We start from the raw sequence: 22,734 nt of genomic DNA on the forward strand, positions 1-22,734 counted from the left end.
CGTTTTGAAACCCCAGGCGCAGGTTTCAGCGTCTCACCCCGCTAAACTCCACTGCCAACAGCACACTGGGCCGCCGGGCCAACCTGTCTGACAGGGTGACAGTTCGAGAACACGTGAAGGGGGGCGGGGCAACAGAATTCCAGACGGACAACGTCATTTGGCATCGTGGGTCAGGGATGCAGTGAAATGCGGCCATGCTGGTCAAAAGCAACAACTCCGCTCTCCACTCCAGTCCACCTCCACCCCCTATCTACGACTTTATCTCTGCGAGAGAGTATTCGTAGCTGTGTATTGTTTGAAACCAATAATAGTCACCACCTCCCTACCGACGGTGCGACTCCGAGCTCGGTCCACCACGGGCAGACGGACGAGCAACAGCCCATCAACTCAGAAGTGCCTCATTAGCCGCCCGACCGCACGAACACAACGGTTGCTAGACTTGGGAAGCTCAGAGCTAGAACCCAACCTACAGTCATGTCGGACGCGGGGGAGAGGTAAGAAAGACAGATAGCTCCTTTGCTAAAAAACCCTAATCAAAATCCATCCTCATTGCTCCGAGCTCCGAGCTCCATAGCTTTGCTCGACAACCTGCTGACGACGGGTGTTTGTTATCTCTAGTTCGCATCGACGAACGAAATCCTCTGCCCTTTCACTCCTGAGACGCAAAGCTACTGGCGGTGCCGGTGACGACAACATGTCTACAGCTTCGGTCGAGGACACTGGCGCAGCGAGCACCAGTCTTGCCGGCGATTCGACTACCGCAACATCCCACGCATCTCTTACCAACGCCCACCAACATTCCAGGGGCCACAGCTCCAAGCTCTCAGTCTCTGGGAACACCATGGGCCGTACACCATCACACAATGCCCCTTCGGTAAGCGGGGCTAAGTCTCCCAATCCGCTGGACAAGGGCGCCTCCCTCGAGTCATCCGTCAGAAAGTTCCGCATCGTTGAAGCTCTCCGCAACGGTGACACTGCCTCCATCTCCAAAGCCATCCGTGAAAGCGCCGAAGGGGGTCCCCGCACGAGCACCTCATCCTTCAACACAACAACCGGCCCCCTCGAAGATACCACAATACTTCACCTCGCCATCCAGTGTGCCGAGCAGCCCGTTGTTGAGTACGTTCTGTCTGACGGCGCTGGTTCTCTTGATATCAATGCTCGGGACAAGGATGGAAATACACCCCTTCATATCGCGGCAGCTCAGGGCCGTAGCCACGTGGTTGGACTTCTTCTAGCAAACAAGGAGATCAACGATGCCATCGCCAATAACCAGGGCCGCCTTCCAATCGATCTTGCCCGCAATCCCGAAATCTTCCAGCAGCTGCAGCTCTCGAGATCTCTGTTTGCTGAAAACAAGATCAGGCAAGTTCAGGATCTCATTCTCCACGGCGAGTTCAAAGTCTTGGAGCAGGTGTTGGAGGAACCTCGTTTCAAAACAGTTTTGGATATCAACAGTACCGAATTTGCTTCGGACCCAGTTACAGTCCAGGCTGGGGGCACCCTCTTGCACGAAGCCGCACGCGCCAAGAACACTCGTCTAATTCAAGTTTTGCTTCTGCATGGCGCCGACCCCTTCCGCCGGGACCGCAAGGGCAAGCTCCCGCAAGATGTCACCAAGGACGAGATCACACGCGCCATGCTGAAGAAGTCACCAGCTGCCGTAGCGGCGCAAAGGGGGATCCAAGAGAAGGCCGTCCTGGGGTCTGCTGCCCAAGGCGTTATCAACGCGACTCCTGGTGATCCGCTTGCTGGCCGAGAGGCCCGCGAAATGAAAGGCTACCTCAAGAAATGGACCAACTATAGAAAGGGGTATCAGCTGCGGTGGTTTGTTCTGGAGGACGGCGTGTTGAGCTACTACAAGCACCAAGATGATGCAGGCTCAGCCTGCCGTGGTGCTATCAACATGCGCATCGCCAAGCTTCACATGAGCGCTGATGAGAAGACCAAGTTTGAGATCATCGGGAAGTCATCGGTCAAGTACACACTCAAGGCGAACCACGAAGTCGAAGCTAAGCGCTGGTTCTGGGCCCTTAACAACTCGATTCAGTGGACGAAAGACCAGGCTAAGGAGGAAGAGAGACAAAAGGCCCATAACGCGGAGTTGCTGAAGCAGGCCAAAGCCGAGATTTCGGGTACTAGTAACTCTGAGCCACCTAGCGAGAACGCGAGCTACATTGAGCCCCGCGGCAGCATCCAGCTTTCACGGATGCACTCTTCCGGCAAGTCTCACAAGAGCGGACTTCATGGGGCTGGCACTGTGGACAGCCATGATGATGACGAATTTGCTGACGCGGCGACGGAGGCTGGCAAGACTGATCATCACGGCGAAGGTGATTATGAAGATGATGATTATGGTGAGGGATCGAGTGGGCAGGATGCTCCGCCAGTGAATAAGGATGCTTTCAACATCACTGCCCAGTCGGCTAAGCTGCAGCTCGATACCATGGCACACGTCACAGCCGCACTACTTCAGGAGGCGAGCAAGAATCCCAGCCTGACTCTGGGCGATACTAAGGCCTCGCAAGCTCTGTCGACTTATGACGCCGCCATCCGCTCGCTTACTGGGCTTATTGGTGACCTTTTGCGCATCTCAAAGGACCGTGATGCCTACTGGCAGTATCGCCTTGACCGCGAAAGTGAGATGCGCCGGATGTGGGAAGACAGCATGGCCCAGGTAGCCAAGGAGCAAGAGTCCCTTGAGGCTCGCGTCAGTGAGGCTGAGGCCAAGAGAAAAGCTACCAAGCGCATCCTCAAACAGGCTGTTGAGACCGGCATTCTTGACGAGAGCCAGACACTACCACCACCTGCTGCTTCCACTTCTGCTGCTGTTACTCCAGCTATCGCTGCCACCACCGCTCCTCAGGATAGCACTCAGGTGGAGACGGCGGCAGCAGACTCTGTGAGCGCAAAGTCCCCTGCCCTGGGAGGCCTTTCGAGACGTGAGACAGTGATTACCCAGATCGCCGACATCTCGGATTCAGAGTCAGACGAGGAGGAATTCTTCGATGCAGTTGATGCCGGCCAGGTCGAAGTATCGCAGTTGCCACCGTCCGAGATCGCGGAAGCCAAGAGTGAAAACCAGATCGTTGTGTCGGGTGAGAACGACATCAGCGATGCCTTCAAGGGGTACGAAAATGGCATTCGAACCCGTCTGAAGATGGAAGCAGATAATAGGCCCAAGATTTCACTCTGGGTAAGTTTCATGCGGCAGGCAGCATTCGAAAGTTTCCAGCTAACTGTCTGTAGGGTATTCTGAAATCTATGATCGGAAAGGATATGACCAAAATGACCCTCCCCGTATCTTTCAACGAACCTACCTCTCTTCTGTACCGCTGCGGCGAGGACATGGAGTATGCTGACCTTTTGGATCTTGCGGCCGACCGCTCTGATTCGATTGAGCGTCTGCTCTACGTTTCTGCCTTTGCTGCCAGCGAATACGCCTCGACTATTGGTCGTGTAGCCAAGCCTTTCAACCCTTTGCTCGGTGAGACGTTTGAGTACGTTAGACCCGACAAGAACTACCGCTTCTTCATTGAGCAAGTCAGCCATCATCCTCCCATCGGTGCTGCTTGGGCCGAATCGCCCAAGTGGACCTACTACGGTGAATCTTCTGTCAAGTCAAAGTTTTACGGTCGTTCCTTCGACATCAATCCCCTCGGTACCTGGTTCCTCAAGCTCCGTCCCACCCACGGCGGCAAGGAGGACTTCTACACTTGGCGCAAGGTCACCTCGTCGGTCGTGGGTATCATGACCGGTAACCCAGTTGTTGACAACTACGGACCAATGGAGATCAAGAACCACACCACGGGTGAAGTCTGTCACATCGAGTTCAAGGCCCGAGGCTGGAAGGCTTCCAGCGCCTATCTCCTGACAGGCAAGGTGCTGGATGCCAGCGGCCATGTTCGGTTCAGCTTGGGTGGCAGGTGGAACTCCAAGATCTACGCCCGCTTCACACCAGGGTATGAGGCGACTGTCGAAGAGCCGGCGGGTGGTGACTCCGGGTCTATCTACCGGGGCAGTCTCATCTCGGCCGATCCCAACAAGGCTTTCCTCATCTGGCAGGCGAATCCCCGCCCCGAAGGCATCCCATTCAACCTCACTCCTTTTGTTCTGACGTTCAATCACATCGATGATAAGCTTCGCCCATGGATCGCGCCGACTGATTCCCGCCTGAGACCGGATCAGCGCGCGATGGAGGATGGGGAGTACGATTTTGCCGCTACGGAGAAGAACAGACTGGAGGAGGCGCAGAGAGCGAGGAGAAGGGAGAGGGAGGCCAGGGGGGAGGAGTTTACCCCGGCGTGGTTCAGCAAGGCGAAGTGTGAGATTACGGGAGAGGAATATTGGCAGTTTAATGGGGAGTATTGGAAGAGGAGGCAGAAGGCGGGACCGGAAGGGAGTTATGAGGAGGCTTGGAAGGGTTTGGAGCCCATCTTTAAGTAGAGTCAGGAGAGGCTTGGTGGTGGGGAGACCAAAAGGGGGAGGAGCAGGAGAGGTAAGAAGGGGAAGGATAATGAGGCTAGGTTTGTGAAGCCGGTTGAGGAGGTAACTGGCAGTGAAGGACAGGAGACGAAGGGATGAGTTTGGGTATAGCATGATGATGGGGGAGTTTCGGGGGAAAAGCGAATTGAGGGAGAAGGGATTGAAGGAACCTATATAAACCTGGTTGTTCTGCAGGGGAGTAATACGAATTATTTCAACAATTGCGCCCAGTACCTGAGTGTATAATGTGTCAAGTGCAAGAAGCAAAATCAACAATGTGCAGATTATGAACAACGACCGCTGCATTTGAATTAAATGTGGGCAAAAAGAGTCTAAATGTCTGTGAAACCCCCAAAGGGAGATGTTTCTAGTAATTCTAACTCCTCCGGGAAGGCTCGAACTTCCAACCTCCTGATTAACAGTCAGACGCGCTAGCCAATTGCGCCACAGAGGATATTGATTGTTTTCTTGTTGAAAAGGGGACAAGGAATAAGGCTTTTTGTCGCGTGGATGTGGTGGAGTGAAGTGGAAGCTGGGGGACCGACTCAGGGGGTGATTGTTTACTTTGGTTGGGTGGGCGACGAGAGGGAGTGACAGATGTGAGCATGCCTGCAGGCTTGGACTTGGGTTGTATATACTATATGTGATGTGCGAGACCTTTACTTGGGTTTAGCTACTTGGTATCTGGGGTGTGAGGGAAGGCTTTTGACGAGACTGAGTGAGACAAGAAGATCATATATAAGCTTGAACCTTGTTGGCAGGAAATATCACTTAAATTTTTTAGCTGTAACAACACGGACACCACCTCGACTGGAAATTGGGTATACAGCAAACGTAATTAAACAGTCCGCTCATGAGATCTCTTTCAGACCCACGCGCAAAAAATAATCAGGACAGCCAAGACCCCAAAGTCTCACCCCCCCACCCCCCTCCCAAATAATCGCACACTATCTTGAAAACTCCCGATGTACTTGACCTGTCTCCCCCATCTCAGATCAAACCTTATTTTTTTCACTTGTCGTCTTCTTCCCCATCCACACCCGATATACCGTTGTGTCACCCTTCATGGCAACAATCATTTTTTTCTTTGCTGTCCCCTTGATACCCTTCCCCCTCTTTCATAGGTTCAAAAAGCTGTTGGGTATTGTACTCCTACAATGCCCTTCCCTTCTTCCCCAAAACCTTTTTTTGGCCCACGAGGGCAGCTGTTGATACAACCGGTCATGGAAATGCCCTGGGCCTTTAAGCCCAAATGGGTGATGCTGTGATTGCGCCGAGTAGAATGCAAAAAGAAAACGCCGAAAAAGAATCAGAAACGATTCAGTGAGAATCCAAACAGCGCGCCGAGATCACGATGTCTACTGGCGGCGAGCCACATGTGCAGCTCATGTGCTGTACGCTGTGTCGAAGTGGAAGAGTATGAATCAAAGCGTTACTCCTTCCAAGTTGAGCACCTTGCTCTTATCTCCAAGGAACTCGGAGCGGAACTTGATGATGCCTCGAGCGATAACGTCGAAGTCTCTAACCTTTTGGGCCTTGTATACCTGAAGAAGCTCACGGAGCCCTTGATTGAACCGAGCTCTTTGTTCGCCGGTGAAGTCTGATTTGCCAAGTTCCAGAAGGATTTGGTCATCTGGGGTAAAAAGAAGACCAGTAAGTCAGCGCCGGGAGGGGGGAGGATGGAAAGAAATGAGAGCTCTGATGTTAGCAGCCCGTCAGAACTTGGGGAGAACTTACCAAGAATCTTGATGTTGCTAAAGTGCTGGAACTCGCAGTTTTCAGGGCACTGTTGAGTGTTCAGTTCATACGGACAGAGCGGCTTTTGCACATCGACCCTGCTGCTGTACGTCAAGGATTTGACGCCGTTAGGCACGGTCTGTTCAAACTCGGGATGGAAGCGATAGGCACGGAAAATATGCAGAGGGCTTTTATACGGCATAAAGGCACGGTCCTGCTTCTTGATGGGGTTGCGAGTTTCCTGTCATACTGTCAGCCATGCATCTGAAGAACCCAGAGAAAAGACATGTACTTCTCCTGTTGCCTCGACTTCGACTTCTTGGACCTCCTCCCGAGGCTGGGCAGCACTCGATATTTGATCAGGTAATGGGACTGGTGGATGCTCCGCGTCATTCACATCGCTGTCAACAATGCCGCTCATAACAGATTCCGCTGTGGTTGGACTGGGCGCTTCAGAATCAATCTCCATGGGCGTCGTTTCATCGACTTCTTGGTTAGTAGAGGGCTGAGGTGTCTCAAGGACTGCAGCTGGAGCACTCTCATCATCTGCTCGGACATCAGGATTACTGTTGGGTAGAGAGCCTTCCACAGATTGGCGGCTCTCCGGCTCGCCACCGTCCACAGACATGACGCTTTGGGCTTGTGCCAAGTCACTGCTGCTGGGATACTGGGAACCGCTGGAGCTTGGTGTGTCGCTGCTGAGAGCTTGCTTGGGTTCATCGGCTTGTTGGGGCGGAATATCTGTCTGTGACGGCTCACCTGAAGTTTTGACTTCATCAACTGAGACTGCCTCTGTCACCTGCGCATCGTCAGGAGCCAGAGACGCACCAGAAGATGAGAGCCCCTCGACATCAGCCGATGTTACCCCTTGCGGTGGAGGCACTTCTATTACATATTAGTTGTTCGTCTAGACTACGAAGTCATATAAATCATGAAATTAAGTACCTGTCCTATCCTCTCCAGAGTTGAGCCCGCTATCTTGGGGCGCTTCTCTGTCAGATGGCGTGCTGACCTGGTCCGACTGGGCAGCCAGCATCTCCTTCTCAATCTCCGCTTGTAACAACGCCTCCTCTGCACGTAGCTGCTCCAGACGCCGCCGTTTCTCTTCAAGAGCAGCAAGGCGGCCGTGCTGTGCGGCTTTCTGTGCCGGGTTAGAAGTTGCGGTATCTGAAGCCTTGGGAGGCCTAATCGACGTGGCTTCCGGGGTGGGCTGAGGAGTTGGCCTGTCTGACTGAGCAGGGCTACTCAAGACAGGAGTGCCAGCATTCTTAGGTTCTGGTGTTTGGCCTGACTGAGTCTGTGCTCGCGAACCTGCCTGGGGCAATTTCGCTTTCCGCTTTGCTTCAGCCAACGCAATCATCCTTCGCATTTCCTGAATCTCTCTCTCCTTGATGGTGAGTTCAGTGTGACGTTTTCCTCCCAAGGCTGGGCCAGTTGGTGGTGTGTGCAAAGGGGTTGTAGAAGTTGACAATTGTCGCTGTGGGAGGTTTGTTAATGGAGGGAAATCGCGAATGGATGGCCCACGTGATGCAGTCGGACCATCTTTTGACTGCATCGATGATGGCTCGTCAGTGGGAGAGCCCATATCCATGTCCATCTCTTCATCGTCCGAAACATCGCTAACGTCAATGATGAGAGAGGTTTCCTGGCGTAACTGGCCAAACGGCCGCTTTGTTGATCCAGCAGCGGATGGGTAGTCAACGAAATCAGCAGCGACCGGTCGCTTGCGCTGACTTGCCGTGTTGAGCTGAACGTTGACAGATCCAACGATGCCAGGAATGGGTGGTGTTGGCAGGCCACTAGTCTGAACAGTGAGGGGGCCTGGCTGGGAACTGGCAAAATTCAAGGTCGTGCTCGAGGTGCCGGCAGGTTGTTGTTGCGGTGTAGCAACCGTAGCAGTATTCACAGGAGTTTGAGAACCTGCCTTTCCAGCTCCAGACGCTTGCGCCTCTCGAGCCTTCTGCAAGGCTGCGATCTTCTCCTGGAGGATGCGTTCTTTTTCTCCTCGAATCTTGGCTTTCGGTCCAGTAGGCGGGGTAGGCTTCGGTGCTTCAGCCGGAGCTGGTGCTGGCGCCGGCGATGGCGCTGCCGTTGGGTTTGGTGGTACAACTGCGGGCTTTGGGGGAACGACAGCCGGCCCTTTTGCAGCCTTGGCGGCGAGGAGACGAGCAATGCGATCCTTACGCTCTTCCCCTTTACTCTTGGTTACTGGCTCCGCCGTATCCTTGGACTCAGGTTGTGTCCCTTGTGCTTGGGCCGTCGTGGGACTATCCGCACTTGCGCCTGGCGACGGGACAGTCTGTGCTTCCGCCTTTGCCTTCTCTACAACAGGCTTGGGCAGTTCAAGATGAAGATCTCCAAACAAGGCTTTGATCACCTTCTCATCAAACCCTTCGTCGAGATAGGTTTGATATTTGACTCCAAGGGGCCACAACCGTAGGATTGCTTTTTGAGCCTCCTTCTTGGCTTCTGGCACCGATTTGAAGGTGTCTAAATAGTTGGCGGGACTTTCTGGAGTGCCGTTGGCATTCAGAACCGTGGATGACTGTGGCTGCAGGCCGGGCAAGCCAACATTTATCACAGGCGGGACGGTTTCTGAAGGGTTGTTGGACTGTGGTTTTACGACATTGGAAGGTCCGGCTCCTTGGGATTGGGATGTGGGGGTTTCGTTCGAGCTTTCTCTGGGTGATAGGAATGGAGAGTAGGACGCGGACCTATCGCGAGCTGCAAGGATTTTGTTAGCGACCTCTTGTGGCATTACAAAGGCATAACTGACAGGCAGTACCATTGGCCTTGGACCCAGTCTCACCTTCGTCTTGATCATTGCCATAGAAGCCACCCTCCGGTGTATCAGACGCACTGGTGGGTTGACTGGCGACTGTACTCGGGACAGTGCTTGGCTGTGTGACAGGAAGCTTTTTGGCAGTCTGTTTTGGGGTGCTGGCCGGCGGTGGTGACTTTTGCGTATCATCATAAAGATCCTCAAACTGGCCCTCACTCAACTCGCCTTCCTCCATCTCGATGCTGACGGCCACTTGGGCAGCGGGTGCTACAGGTTGTGGGGGCTTTGTGCCAGGAATTACGGTTTGCTGGGCAGAATGAAGGTTTGGAATGGTGGGCGTGTATGAAACTGGCAACGGCTGTCCCCATGGATTTGCTGGTGGAGGTGTGGCTGGGAAAGCATTGCCCATAGCGCTGTTTGCCCCCATCCCAAGACCAGGTATGTTGCTCGCGTTGTAGTTGAAAGAGCCTTGAGCTGCATTCTGGTGGGCTTCGGGCGGCGGCGGGAAGGCACTCGGAGCACCGTATGTCGGCGGCGGGAAGGCACTCGGAGCACCGTATGTCGGCGGCGGAGGAAAGGGTGGTGCAGGGTAGGCAGTGGGGGGTTGGTAACCGTACGGAGACTGCGCCGGTGGAGGGGGAGCGGGATGGCCCTGATATTGATTGTATGGCCATGGAGTAAAGCCTGGATACTGTGACATTGTGAATATTTACCAGCAGGCCAAGTTTGTTGGACGCGCGCCGGATTGATTGCCCTGATCAATACTCGAGAGTTCGGGGAGAGCTGGCGAGAATTGAGACTTGCACAGCTGCAAACTTCGGCCGACGGCGGGTGGCGGCGTCTATTACGATTATCGAACCTGAAGCGATAAAATATTTATCTGTCCTCAGAACGAATGAAGCAAGCAATGCTTCAAGGACGCGCGGAAAGTTCAGCGTAAGCCGATGCAGAATTGATTATGGCGATCTTTTTTTCGCCGGATGCGCGTTGCCTCCTGACAGTGGCAGAAAAGGAACGGGGGGCTGCACGAAATTCCCAAGAGACAGCAACCGAATGAGTCGAGAACACGCTTAGGCCTTGATTGGCTAGTGGCTATTACGACGAAGCACAGACCACATCTATACTGTAGAGACTTGGTGACATCAGAGGGCACAGGTTACCATCCGGTCTAAGCTTCAGCTTGGCTCGAGCTTTGTTTACTCTGGACCGGTCTGCTAGGGGCAACGCGACTGCCATCAGGCCTCAAGGGCAATAAATCGCAACAAACACCAGAATCAAGTCCCCTCTTTTCACCACCACTTGCTGCAGGCACGTTCCTAAGCCAGGTACCCGCTACTCTAGCACCTGCGTGCTTGCTTGCATCTTGCATCTTGCATCTTACATCTTTTCTCTTTCTCTTTCTCTCTTAAAAGAACCTGTTTGCTTTTTCCACCTGCAATTCTTTTTGTCAGGGTCTTTTTCAAAGCTCCCTTGTTTACATGACGGAACGGCGGTTATAGCAGCAGAACTACAAAATTGCTAAACGGAAGAATCCCATGTATCTTTGATATCTTCATAACATCACCATGTCGGTTCGCAACAATCCGTTCGCGAGGAATGCCTCACCTTCGACAGGTTCGACTGGGCCAGGCGGCGGGCCAGGCAGACCAAAATCGACACTTTTCCCCTCATCGCCCTCTCCATTCTCGGGAATGGCCTTCCCACCCTCTCACGTCCGCACTCAGTCACAAAATTCGGTTGCGTCAACTATGGCGCAGCCAATGCCACTCCGCACCGCCAATAGTCATGCTCGTCTACTTTCTAGGGACGCCAGCACCGCGAGCTCAAGCTCGGGCACATTCGCCCCATCATTTATCAAGACGGATGACTTGAGAAAACCCACCGACATTGTCAAGGGAATTGAAGGGGAGAATGACTTCTCTGGCAAGAAATACGTGTGGCTTAAGGATCCACAGACGGCTTTTGTCAAGGGCTGGGTAGTCGAGGAGCTGCCAGGGAACAAGATACTGGTTCAGTGCGATGATGGGAGTGTGAGTATTTGTCCCTATCATCTGGCTGGTACAAACTGACCACCGCGATCTAGCAACGAGAGGTCGACGCAGAAAGCGTCGACAAAGTCAACCCCGCCAAGTTCGACAAGGCTAACGACATGGCCGAGCTGACGCACCTGAACGAGGCATCCGTCGTCCACAACCTCCACATGCGCTACATGTCCGATCTCATCTATACCTACTCTGGCCTGTTCTTGGTCACAGTCAACCCCTACACCCCACTCCCCATCTACACGAATGAATACATCAACATGTACAAGGGCCGAAACCGGGAGGATAATAAGCCCCATATCTACGCCATGGCCGACGAGGCCTTTCGAAATCTGGTGGATGACAATGAGAACCAGAGTATTCTTGTGACTGGTGAATCAGGTGCAGGAAAGACGGAAAACACCAAAAAGGTTATCCAGTACCTTGCTGCTGTTGCAAGGTTGGACTCGACGGCAAAGAGCAGGGAGCAGCAGCATTCTACCCTTTCGGCTCAGATTCTGAGGGCCAATCCCATTCTGGAAGCTTTTGGAAACGCTCAGACTGTGAGGAATAACAACTCGTCGCGATTCGGCAAGTTTATCCGGATCGAGTTTAATCGGAATGGGTCGATTGCTGGTGCCTTCATTGACTGGTATTTGCTTGAGAAGTCCCGAGTCGTGAGGATCAACTCTCAGGAACGGAATTATCACGTTTTCTATCAGTTGCTCAAGGGCGCTGATAGGAGGCTCAAGCAAGAGTTCCTGCTGGATGGGCTTGATGTGGAGGACTTTGCTTATACCAGGGAGGGCCAGGATACCATCTCCGGTGTGTCGGACCGCGACGAGTGGAACTCGCTGCTGGAGGCGTTTGGGGTTATGGGGTTTGATGAGAGCGAGCAGGCGGCCATTCTGAGGACCATTGCGGCGGTGCTCCATCTGGGTAATCTGAATGTAGTCAAGGAGAGCAGGTCTGCGGACCAGGCTAGACTGGCACCGGACGGGAAGGAGGTTGCGGCCAAGGTTTGCAAACTGCTGGGTGTGCCGTTGCAGCCTTTCTTGCAGGGGTTACTGCACCCCAAGGTCAAGGCAGGAAGAGAATGGGTTGAGAAGGTGCAGACTCCGGAGCAGGTTCGGTTCAGTATCGATGCTCTGGCGAAGGGTATCTACGAGCGAGGCTTCGGGGACCTGGTCACGAGAATCAACCGGCAGCTTGACCGGCCTGGGATGGGGCTGGATGATACCAGGTTCATTGGCGTGCTGGATATTGCTGGTTTTGAGATTTTTGAGCACAACAGTTTCGAGCAACTGTGTATCAACTACACGAACGAGAAGCTGCAGCAGTTTTTCAACCACCACATGTTTGTCCTTGAGCAGGAAGAGTACGCCAGAGAAAAGATTGAGTGGCAGTTTATCGACTTTGGGAAGGATCTACAGCCGACGATTGATTTGATTGAGCTGCCGAACCCGATTGGTATTTTCAGCTGCTTGGATGAGGACTGTGTCATGCCCAAGGCGACGGACAAGACCTTTTCGGAGAAGCTGAACTCTTTGTGGGATAAGAAGTCACAAAAGTATCGGCCTTCGAGGTTGGGACAGGGGTTCATCTTGACGCATTATGCTGCCGAGGTGGAATATTCGACCGAAGGGTGGCTGGAGAAGAACAAGGACCCGATGAACGACAATGTGACTAGGTTGCTGGCTGCTTCGACCGATAAGCATGTCGCGAATCTGTTTGCGGACTGCGCCGATCAGGATGATGAGGTAGGAGGGATGAGGAGCAGGGTGAAGAAAGGCTTGTTTAGGACTGTTGCTCAGAGGCACAAAGAGCAGCTGTCTAGCCTGATGGCGCAGCTGCATTCGACGCACCCGCACTTTGTGAGGTGTATCCTGCCGAACCACAAGAAGAAGGCGAAGCAGTTTAATGGGTTGTTGGTGCTGGATCAGCTGAGGTGTAATGGTGTGTTGGAGGGCATCAGGATCGCGAGGACGGGGTTTCCCAATCGGTTGGCCTTTGCGGAATTTCGCCAGCGTTATGAGGTTCTCGTGAGAGATTTGCCGAAGGGGTATTTGGAGGGGCAGGCGGTGACGAGGTTGATGCTGGACAAGTTTGGGCTGGACAGGTCGCTTTACCGGGTTGGGCTGACGAAGGTTTTCTTCCGGGCGGGGGTGCTGGCCGAGCTGGAGGAGAAGAGAGACGCGCTGATTTCGGAGATCATGGCGCGGTTTCAGAGCGTGGCGAGGGGGTACATGCAGAGGAGGATTGCGTTTAAGCGGTTGTATCGGGCGGAGGCGACGAGGGTGATCCAGAGGAATTTCCAGGTGTATTTGGACCTTTGTGAGAACCCTTGGTGGCAGTTGCTGGTGAGGATGAAGCCGCTTTTGGGCGCGACAAGGACGGCGACGGAGGTGAAGAAGAGGGATGAGATGATCAAGCAGCTGCATGACAAGATGAAGTTGGAACTGGAGAATCGCCAGAAGCTAGAGGAGGAGAGGAGGAATGTTCATGCGGAGCTCAACAAGATTCAGCAGGTGCTTGAGAGTGAAAGATCGCTTGCGCTGGATAAGGAGGAGATCTTCAAGCGGCTGCAGATGAGGGAGGCGGAGCTGGAGGACAAATTGGCTGGTGCTCTGGATGATCAGGAGAGACTGGAGGACCAGCTTGATAGTCTTCTTGACGCCAAGAAGCGGGCCGAGGAGGATGTGAACAGCTATCGTGCTCAGCTGGAGCAGGCAGCTGGTCTCATTTCTAGGCTGGAGGCTGAGAAATCGGAGCTTGCGGCAAAGGTGGCTGATCTGGAGAAGTCCATTGACGAGATCGCCAAGAAGCAGTCTGAACGCAGTGCACAGGAGGCGGCTTTGGAGGATGAGGTCAAGATGCTGCAGAGCCAGCTCTCACTCAAGGATAGGAAGGTGCGGGATATGGAGAGCAAGCTTCTTAAGGCTGATCAAGATCTCGATATTAAGCTGCGGACTGTCGAAAAGGAGCTTCAGACTTCACGAACCAAGAACTCGCAGCTCAGTGCTGAGAACCGGGAGATTCAACAGCAACTTGCGCAATTGTCCAAGACTTCTACCGACTACGAAGACTTGGTGCGCAAGAAGGAGAGCGAGCTGGCGTTGCTTCGTTCGGACAATAAGAAGTACGAAATGGAGCGCCGTAGTCTTGAAGATCAGCGCAAGACCCTCAGCGCCGAGAGGGAAAAGACCGCCGAGCGTCTTCGTGACATTCAGGCGGAACTCACTGCGATGAGGACTCAACAAGACCAGCTCAAGCGAGAGGCTGCAGATGCCAACAAGCTTCTCCAGGCTCGGCTCTCGGAGGATGCCCAGGCTGATGAGAACCGTCAACTTCTCGAGGCACAGGTCAAGGACTTGAAGGATGAACTTTACAAGGTTCAAATGGAACTTAGTAGAGAACGTCAGTCCCGCGACGATGTTGCCCTTCTTGGTGAGCACAAATACAATACCCTGAAGGAGGAGTACGACCACCTTAATGAGTCCAAGATCACGATTGAGAAGGAGCTCTATGCTCAGCAGGACACTCTTCGCCGTATGATGGAGACGCGGGCTGCTGCTGAGAAGGAGCGCGATGAAGCCAGGCAAGAAATCCGAGCTCTTCGTGTGGCCAAGACGCAGGCTGAGGAAGCTCGCCGGGAAGCAGAGATTATCGGTGAAAGGGCTGCTTCCAAGATTGCCCGTGAAAAGGAGGAGAGCCTGCGCAAGGCTCTGGAGTCTGCCAGCAACAGGGTGAATTCGTTAGAGGAGCAAGTTGCCGACCTGACCTACCAGATTGAGGATCTCAACAAGGTGATTCTTGAGTCTGGAGAGTTTGGACTGAAGAATGACCAGGCCAAGGAGCGGTTGGAACGCGAGCTTGTTACTGTCAAAGGTCGGTTGGCTGCTTCGGAAAACGACAACAAGGCCTTGCTCAATAAGCTGCAACAGAAGGGGCTAGAGATTGCAAGGTCTAGCTCGAGGGCGAGCGAGGCTTCCAGAGGCCAGATCATGGGTCTTCAGCGGGAAAAGACCAGGCTGGAGGAGCAGAACGCGAAGCTCAATAAGCAGCTTGGTGACTCGCAGGTTACCATCGCGTCTTTGGAGAAGAGACTGGAGAAGCTGCAGCTCAGCTTGGAGGATCTCAACCATGAGGTGGCCAGGGAGGTGCAGAACAGTCGCGCTGCGGAAAAGGCTTCGTCGAGTGCCACCGCGCAACTTGCGGAGGCGAATCGGACTATTGAGTCTGAACGGCAGCTCCGCACACACGCTCAAGGCACGGTCCGCACTTTACAGCAGACACTGGATTCTCGCGACATTGAGCTTGCTGATCTCCGCGGACAATTGTTGGATGCGCTCAAGATTGTTGACCCTGAGTTTGTGCCTACGATTCAGTCTGAGGGCGGTGCCGACAAGTTCCTCAGCAAGAATCTTGATCTGGCTCGCAAGATTGAGGAGCTCCAGCAGAATCTCCGGGTCCAGACTGCAGCTCGCGCTAACGCCGAGGCTCATGTTGCAGAGTTGAGAGCAGCTAGGGCCGAGTCTCCGACTAGAACTCGCCATGGGGAGTTCAACCCTAACGAAACCGTCTTTGAGCCTGGCTCACCGGAACAGAAGCGGTCCAGACCTAACGGCCGTCACTATTCCGGTGCATCTACTCCTCCTCGTCGCTTCGCCACGGTCGAGACTGACCATCTCGACTCGGTCAAGTCTGACAAGACAGCTGACATTCTCAGCTTCAACAACCGCCAGGACCTCAAGGCTGAGGTTGAGGAGCTGCAAAACCAGCTGCAGATTGCTCACATGCAGAACAGGCACTTGCAGAGCCAGCTTGAGCGGTCTGTGCCGGATCCCCAGGCTACTGTTGATGAGAGTGGCCGTGTTCAAAAGCTGGAGCAGATGAACAGTAAGCTGCACCATATGCTTGATGAGTCTTCGCAGAAGGTGTCTGCGCTTGAAAAGGCGCTTCATGCCGGTGAGCTTTCTCTCCGCGACATCCAGACTAGATCTCACGAGGAGATTCTGGATCTGTTGCATAGCCAAGAGGACTCCCGCCGCCGTCTCCTGTCTGATCACAATGATGCCATTGGGGAATTGGCCCATATCAAGGAGCACTTTGAGAGACTCAGACACGACAGGGCCAAGATCGAACTCGATCTCCGCGATGCCAAGTCCGACCTTCAGGAGATGTCACTTGCGCGCGAGCAGGAAGCCGCCAGCCGAAACCAGCTGCTGCAGGAGTTTGCTGACTTGCAGATCCGCTTGGACTCTGAGACCAGCAAACTGGCTGATGTTGCTGCCAACTTGCAGTTGTACAAGGGTCGTGCGGATGAGTACTTTGCCAAACTTGAGAACGCCGAGATTGCTGTGCTCAAGGCTACCAGGGCTGAGCAGTTTGCCAAGGCGCAAGCAAAGGATGCGGAGGATGCTTGTGCTGAGATGATGTCTGAAAGGAAGAGGCTCGACGGCACCATTGAGGATCTTCAGCTCCAGAATCAACGCTTGGAGGAGAAGATCGAAGACATGTCGACCGACCTTGAGGCTGCTACTCAGGCCAAGAAGAGGCTGCAGCACGAGCTGGAGGATTATCGCAATCAGCGGGCAAATGATATCGAGGACAAGGAGTCGAGCATGGAGCAGCTTCGCAAGAAGTATCAGGCCGAGTTTGGGACTCTTACCAAGGAGCTTGATCTTGCGAGGGAGGAGAAGCTGTTCAAGCAGGCCGAGATTACGCGCTTGCGTGAGGAGCTTGACGAGCTGAGGTCTAAGTGGGATGACGAAGTCCTCAACAGCTCTACTTGGTCCAAGGAGAAGGCTCGGTTGGAGTCGACGCTCTCGGATGTTATGGCTTCGAGAGATGAGGCTGTTAATGCTCACAATGATGCCCAGGGCAAGATTGTGTCGCTTCTTCAGCAGGTGCGGAATCTTCGGACGTCGGTGGATGATATCACTGCCGAGCGTGATAACCTTGCCCGCGAGAAGCAAAGCATCGAGGCTCGGTTGAAAGAGGCCAAAGCTGGTCTGGAGGACTTGGCCAACAGTGAGAGCCCTTCGCTGAGGAATGCTGCGAACATCGACAAGGAGATTCTGGAGCTCAAGTCTGGTTTGGCTCAACAGCAGGATATTGCTGCTGCCGCGGTGGAGAAGATGCGCCGCGCTGAGGCTTTGGTGTCTGAGGTTCAAAAGGACATTGTGGCTGAGCGCGAGGCTAGCGCCGAGTTGCACAAGCAGAAGAATGCGCTGGAGAAGTCGCTGAATGAGGTGCAGCTGAAGCTGATTGACTTGGAGACGAAGGGGTATTCGGCTGCCAGTCATGACATCAAGTTCTTGCATAAGCGCATCCAGGAGGTTAGTTTGTTTATTTCTTCCACGTTGTCGAGTCCTGGATGCAACACAACACCCCCAAGGTCCCCTACCCCCAAGCTTTAACCTTTCAGCTGAAAACTAACATTACCCCCCAAATTAGCTCGAATCGGAACTCGAACAGCACCTGAACGAGCGGAGCAAATCCCAACGATCAGTCCGTAACGTGGACAGGACCGTGAAGGACTTGCAGACACAGATCGACCGGAAGGACAGGCAGAATGTGCAGCTGCAGGAGGACATGACGAGGATGAGGGACAAGATGGACAAGTTGCTCAAGACGATTGAGGAGCTGCAGGCGTCGGAGAGCTCGAATGAACTGCAAGCGAGGAGGGCGGAGAGGGAGCTGAGGGAGGAGAGGGAGAGAATTATGCAGTTGGAGAGGGAGCTCGATAGCTGGAAGGCGATGAAGGACCGGCCTTCGGGGGCTAGTGTAGCTACGGGGGCGAGCGTCTTTGGGGGGAGCGTGAGGGGGAAGGGGTGGAGGAGCGATGGGAATATTTTGGTGGAGGATGGGAGAGTCCCGCAGCGGAAGAGCAGCATTAGTAGGGTGCCTAGCTTGAAGGGGTTTTTGTAGGGTGAGAGGGGGGTTTCCAGGGTTAGGATGGGGTTGGATGGCTGGTGAGAGAGCTTGGGGGGAGATGATGATGGATTATAAATATATTCTTTGATGAGTTACTTTTTCCCGGGGTTTTTGGGAGCGAGAAGGGGAGAGGTAAAAACATGGATAGGTAATGGGGTGGTTGTTTGAAAATATTTGTGGATTGCTATTGTTATTGTAGCTGGAGCTGTTGGTTGGAACATGCTTTGGTCATATTTATCATAGTGTGTATGGGAGTAGCATAATGGACAAGTGTTTTTATGCATAGCTAGATATTGGGGATGAAGTGGACGTTTTGTGAGTAAACTTGTTTTCAGAGTAAGGGGTGATATCAGCAGAATTGCGGTAATCATCTGCACCATGATGGCTGAATCGTCATAAAATATACAACAAATCCTCTGTGGCGCAATTGGCTAGCGCGTCTGACTGTTAATCAGGAGGTTGGAAGTTCGAGCCTTCCCGGAGGAGATGTTACTTATTTTTTATCATTAAATACCTGCTTTTGCAGGTCTTGGCATTTTTTTGTGTTTGTTTTTGTTGCTAGACGAAGCTTTGGAAGCTTTTTTGTCTTCTTCTCACCTGCCAAGCGACTCTCGCTTCCTACCAACAAGAAGACTATGCTTTAGACTATGCTTTTTCCCAGCTAGTCGGATCACGGACTTGACATGAATCCTTTGCGGCGGGATATTGCGGCGTGGACAAGCCCCCCTTTGAGGCACGGAGTTGGTTTGGGGAATAACTCTGGGGGTTATCAAGCGAACCGAAATTTCATGGGCCACCAACACACACAGCGCTATTGATGGGATGTCATAAACAATGGTGTGCCACGGGCAGGGGGGACAAGCGGGTAGGTGCAGCGATGCGATTGACTGACAGCTTGGTAGTCGGTGGTTCGTGATCCGGATGCGGCTGTCATGTACGCAGATACGTGGGCCCTACTATGAACAACGGCACAGGGAGGCGCGCGCAACGACGATGGTTCTGTTGAGGTGGGAGGTGGGAATGATGTATGGTGACCGCGGACCGTTCGTCAATCTGTGTCCTACCCGAGTTACGGGAAATATCACATCCATGGAGGGTCATCCACGTCATGCGTCAAAGAACGATCAGGTCTTACGATGTGCTGTGGTAAAGTTCCCTAGAGTTGGATAGCTTGGCATGATACAAGCTTGCCTGTTTTTTCTTTGTTGTGCTTGAGGAGCTACGAGAGGGAAGTGCTTGGAAGTACCGAGGGAGGGTTGGTTCTTTCATAGCTTAGCTTGTTCCCCTTCCCGGTGAATAGCTTCGGCGAATCATGGAGTTGGACTGGGTTGTTGTTGGGGGTATGGGGTGGATGGGGGGATGACGGGAACTAGTGTTCTTGTTTCGCCTCTTGCTGGCGTATACTGTTTGCAAGGGGGATGTACTCCTTGTGTGAGTGTTGCCTTTTTCCAAGATGGGGATGGTACGAGTGACGAGGTGTACTGAAGAGGGGGGATGAATAAAAGGGCTGGGGTAGGGATTCGCGCTGTTTTCAGTGGGAAGGGGTTTCTTTCTCTTCTGCTCTTCTTCTGGCCCATCCCTCCCTCTCGTTCTCTCTCGTGGGATTTTGTTTCAGAAGATACACCATCTGTGATCAAGTTTTGGGTGTAGCAACCATAACACAGCTGTGTATATATCACCACTCAATCTCAGCCACACCATCAAGATGAAATTCCTCGCCATCGCCGCCACTCTCTTCACCACCCTCGCCGTGGCTCAGAACCTCGAAGGGCAGCCCGCCTGCGCTGTACTTCCTCCTCCCTCCCCCTCAGTTCCATCCCCCATCTAACCTCCCACTAGACATCATGCCTTATCAGCGCTATTAGCGCTGCAGGCTGCGCCGCATCGGACATCGCCTGCCAGTGCGGGCCTACTCAGGTTTCCATCGCCGCCTCGGCCGGTCCTTGCCTTCTCGACGCCTGCCCAATGTCGGACTTGATCTCGGCCGAGAGCGCGGGCCTAGCCAAGTGCGAGAGCTTCTCTGCCACTGCCGGTGCTGCTCCGACCCGTCAGGACAACGCCGGTCCTGTCACTGGAACTGGGACGGCGACTTCCACCGGGACGTCGACTTCTTCTGCTGGTGCAGCGGCTGTTATGACTGCTGCTCCGGTGCTGGTTGGTGTGGCCTGTGTGGGCGTTATGGGCGTGCTTGGGGCTATGTAAAGAGCAAGGGCGATATGGGAAGATTGAAACTGTTCTTTTTTCTGGGAGGGAGGGGGGGGAGTGAAAGGGACAAAAGCAAGCAAAACATGCGAAAAGGGTATTGGCATTGGGTTAACGTTTGTTTTTTTGGGTAGTCTGTCATTGGGACATGATTGTCACTAATGGTATTGTTCATCATCTCACCCGTCCTGTCCTGTGAGTGGTGTGTTTCCCTGCGAGATCAACACCACAATACTTTCTCCTGAGCGACGGACCCCCAAGAATTCTCATCATATCCCTTAACTCACGCAGCAACTTCCACATACGACCATAACCAACTGAAAACTCGGGATCCCGTCTGCTCTCCCCTAGATAAGCAGTTGAGTGCTGAACTAGTACTCAGGTGGGTGACCACTGGGGAATCCTCGGTGTTGTATGTTTTTGGCCTTTTTTTAAAACTTAATTCTGATTAATTGGCGTCTAAAACTGTTGTTTTGATCATATAAACGTCAAACATCTGAAAAGGAGGGTGATGGGATGTGTTTTTGTGGTTGGCTTGGCTGCCCTCGTTGATGGGAACGTAACCCTCCCAAAGATAATTCTTCAGCGACCGAATTAGTACTCAGGTGGTGGAAGCCCTCTTGGAATGTCAACAGTCACGTCATTCAGGGGCGGGTGGCTAGTACCCGCAACAGAGGCGAGTGGCAGAGCTATGAGAACGATCCGATCGCTTGCCACATTGCCAGATGATGAGAAAGAATGGAAGGAAGGTATATTGAAACCGAAACACTTCCCGAAAACGCGCCGTCACGGGCGGCTTCCAATTATACCCCGTCGGGCAGCTCCGAGCCGAACTGAGGAGTTCATTGACACCCATGAGATTGGGTCTCTGGACAAGCAGGATATCAGGAAGCTCCTCAACCGCCCTTGGTTCAAGCGCATTTGGGTAGTTCAGGAAGTAGCGGCCACTCGCCACTCGCCGCATTGTTATCAAGTGCGGCAGTGACGACATCAGCGGCCAGGCGTTCTGCTCAGGCATCGGCAGCGTTATGCGGACATGGCAAGCCAAGCACGATCCGGAGATGCAGTTCTTGCGTACCCCAATCGAACCCACTATTGTTTTGATGAAGAATGCAGACCGAAAACCTCGACATGCAGAGGACGACGGCTCACGGTTTTCAGTCTCGGCCGCCCCCTGAGTGATCTTATCGACAGGTATCGCCACCGCGAAGCAACGGCCCGCCGTGGTAAGGTATATGCTCTGCTCGGCATGTGCTCAGACGACCCTGGCGCCCTGCTGCCAGACTATAACATTTCCTGGTCGCATCTAACCCAACAACCCACACGTTCCGTTCTGAAGCTGACCCACTCGGTTGTTATCGATGCTCGGGATAACAGGGATTCGGTCACGATCAAGGGAGAAGGCTATGTTGTTGGAAGGTGATGTTATCCTCATGTTAGATGGCGCACATATGCCCATGATCGTCAGATCTCCCACCAGGACCGTTGTTCGGATCGTGAGTGATATTTCACCCCCCGAAAAGATCTCTGTTCTGCCTGGCTCTGAGTTGATCAGTGTGAGTCTTGTCTGGGATTGGGCACCAGCTGCAGGCTTTTGACCCCCTTTTCTTCACGTAAAGCCGAGAATCAAGCCAATTGTGAAGCAGCTAAGACAGTCCGAATGCGAAGTTTAGGGATCGGTGAAATAGTTTTCCAGGAAGCTCATGCTATACCATGCCTCAAGATCTCGCATCCACCTACTCATCCTCAGCCCCTTCCTCCGCAACATAAGCCTTCACAATCTTGACCTCCTCCACCGGCCGATCCCCTTTATCAACCGGCACCAACCCCATCCTCTGCACAACCCTGATCCCCTTCTTCACCCTCCCAAAAATAGTATGCTTCCCATCCAGCCACGGCGTCGGAGCCAACGTGATGAAAAACTGACTCCCGTTGGTGTTTGGGCCCGCGTTGGCCATACTGAGGATGCCAGCCCCGGTGTCTATTTTCTCGCATTAGCATCGCCGCCCTCTCAAGCGACGAATACCTTGTATAACTCACGCTTCAAATCCCCCATAAGCTCATCCTCAAACTTCTCCCCGTAAATGCTCGCCCCGCCTCTCCCTGTGCCCGTCGGGTCACCCCCCTGAATCATGAAATCCTTGATGATGCGGTGGAATATCGTCCCGTTGTAGTACCCCCGCTGGGCCAGGGTGGAAAAGTTGGTGCACGTCTTGGGGGCGTGGTCGTTGTACAGCTCAAAAACTATGCTGCCCTGCTCTTTGACGTCAGTTCTATTAATTACTTCGTAGGAAAAAAGGTGACGAGGAGTACCATGGTGGTCTCGAGGACGACGTTTGTAGGTGCCATCTTTGCTTGTGGGCGGTGGTTTGTTTTGTTATGTGAAAGGTGCGGTGAGTTTGTTTGGTGAGTGGATGAGGGCCAATGGCTTTTCGTAATGTGGAAAAAAAGAGCCCTTGTTGAATCAATAAGCCGAAAACTGTAATTCGGCCGAGGTTGTTGCCAATATCAAGTGGTTTTGTAAACAGTGAGAAAGATGGACGAGACTGATGAACCCAAACTGGATGC

At 53.3% G+C, this 22,734-nt stretch overlaps 5 protein-coding genes and 2 non-coding genes across 7 annotated transcripts; 5 read left to right on the plus strand and 2 right to left on the minus strand.

Moving 5' to 3' along the window:
- Positions 1–148: 148 nt before the first annotated feature.
- QC763_115030 (uncharacterized protein) lies at positions 149–4,759 on the plus strand. Its single transcript, XM_062908082.1, has 3 exons — positions 149–494; positions 619–3,196; positions 3,250–4,759. The coding sequence occupies exons 1-3, from the start codon at positions 475–477 to the stop codon at positions 4,444–4,446; spliced, it is 3,795 nt and encodes a 1,264-aa protein (XP_062771113.1). The 5' UTR covers positions 149–474; the 3' UTR covers positions 4,447–4,759.
- Positions 4,760–4,865: 106 nt separating this feature from the next.
- On the plus strand, positions 4,866–4,939 carry QC763_0017640. The gene has a single exon. It is a non-coding gene; the product is annotated as a tRNA-Asn (tRNA).
- A 296-nt stretch (positions 4,940–5,235) lies between these two features.
- QC763_115040 (uncharacterized protein) lies at positions 5,236–10,009 on the minus strand. The gene is made up of 6 exons (XM_062908083.1): positions 9,570–10,009; positions 9,032–9,536; positions 7,168–8,946; positions 6,515–7,104; positions 6,223–6,463; positions 5,236–6,118 (listed from the first exon to the last, which is right to left on the minus strand). Exons 1-6 carry the CDS (start codon positions 9,702–9,704, stop codon positions 5,910–5,912), a joined length of 3,459 nt encoding a protein of 1,152 aa, XP_062771114.1. The 5' UTR covers positions 9,705–10,009; the 3' UTR covers positions 5,236–5,909.
- Positions 10,010–10,569: 560 nt separating this feature from the next.
- MYO1_2 (class II myosin) lies at positions 10,570–17,958 on the plus strand (the record flags this gene model as incomplete). Its single annotated transcript, XM_062908084.1, has 3 exons — positions 10,570–11,034; positions 11,088–17,366; positions 17,485–17,958. 3 exons carry the CDS (start codon positions 10,570–10,572, stop codon positions 17,956–17,958), a joined length of 7,218 nt encoding a protein of 2,405 aa, XP_062771115.1.
- Positions 17,959–18,376: 418 nt separating this feature from the next.
- Positions 18,377–18,450, plus strand: QC763_0017670. Its single transcript has one exon. It is a non-coding gene; the product is annotated as a tRNA-Asn (tRNA).
- Positions 18,451–19,484: 1,034 nt separating this feature from the next.
- Positions 19,485–20,188, plus strand: QC763_115070 (uncharacterized protein). The gene is made up of 2 exons (XM_062908085.1): positions 19,485–19,750; positions 19,804–20,188. Exons 1-2 carry the CDS (start codon positions 19,670–19,672, stop codon positions 20,164–20,166), a joined length of 444 nt encoding a protein of 147 aa, XP_062771116.1. The 5' UTR covers positions 19,485–19,669; the 3' UTR covers positions 20,167–20,188.
- A 1,466-nt stretch (positions 20,189–21,654) lies between these two features.
- Positions 21,655–22,717, minus strand: cyp1 (Peptidyl-prolyl cis-trans isomerase-like 1). Its single transcript, XM_062908086.1, has 3 exons — positions 22,480–22,717; positions 22,207–22,420; positions 21,655–22,147 (listed from the first exon to the last, which is right to left on the minus strand). The coding sequence occupies exons 1-3, from the start codon at positions 22,513–22,515 to the stop codon at positions 21,903–21,905; spliced, it is 495 nt and encodes a 164-aa protein (XP_062771117.1). The 5' UTR covers positions 22,516–22,717; the 3' UTR covers positions 21,655–21,902.
- Between the last annotated feature and the right edge of the window lie 17 nt (positions 22,718–22,734).

This window comes from Podospora pseudopauciseta, chromosome 1, assembly GCF_035222475.1.
Source record: "Podospora pseudopauciseta strain CBS 411.78 chromosome 1, whole genome shotgun sequence".
Taxonomy (NCBI): Eukaryota; Fungi; Ascomycota; class Sordariomycetes; order Sordariales; family Podosporaceae; genus Podospora; species Podospora pseudopauciseta.

Excerpts from the sequence above, each read along its gene's own strand:
- QC763_115040 (XM_062908083.1), bottom strand. The coding sequence starts at position 9,704 with ATGTCACAGTATCCAGGCTTTACTCCATGGCCATACAATCAATATCAG. Across the intron at positions 9,537-9,569 it reads CACCACCCTTTCCTCCGCCG|CCGACATACGGTGCTCCGAG; the intron begins CCGACATACGGT and ends GCCTTCCCGCCG. Across the intron at positions 6,119-6,222 it reads TAGCAACATCAAGATTCTTG|ATGACCAAATCCTTCTGGAA; the intron begins GTAAGTTCTCCC and ends TTTTTACCCCAG.
- cyp1 (XM_062908086.1), bottom strand. The coding sequence starts at position 22,515 with ATGGCACCTACAAACGTCGTCCTCGAGACCACCATG. Across the intron at positions 22,421-22,479 it reads TCGTCCTCGAGACCACCATG|GGCAGCATAGTTTTTGAGCT; the intron begins GTACTCCTCGTC and ends GTCAAAGAGCAG. Across the intron at positions 22,148-22,206 it reads GCTTATGGGGGATTTGAAGC|ACACCGGGGCTGGCATCCTC; the intron begins GTGAGTTATACA and ends GCGAGAAAATAG.
- QC763_115030 (XM_062908082.1), top strand. The coding sequence starts at position 475 with ATGTCGGACGCGGGGGAGAG. Across the intron at positions 495-618 it reads ATGTCGGACGCGGGGGAGAG|TTCGCATCGACGAACGAAAT; the intron begins GTAAGAAAGACA and ends TGTTATCTCTAG. Across the intron at positions 3,197-3,249 it reads GGCCCAAGATTTCACTCTGG|GGTATTCTGAAATCTATGAT; the intron begins GTAAGTTTCATG and ends AACTGTCTGTAG.
- QC763_115070 (XM_062908085.1), top strand. The coding sequence starts at position 19,670 with ATGAAATTCCTCGCCATCGCCGCCACTCTCTTCACCACCCTCGCCGTG. Across the intron at positions 19,751-19,803 it reads AAGGGCAGCCCGCCTGCGCT|ACATCATGCCTTATCAGCGC; the intron begins GTACTTCCTCCT and ends ACCTCCCACTAG.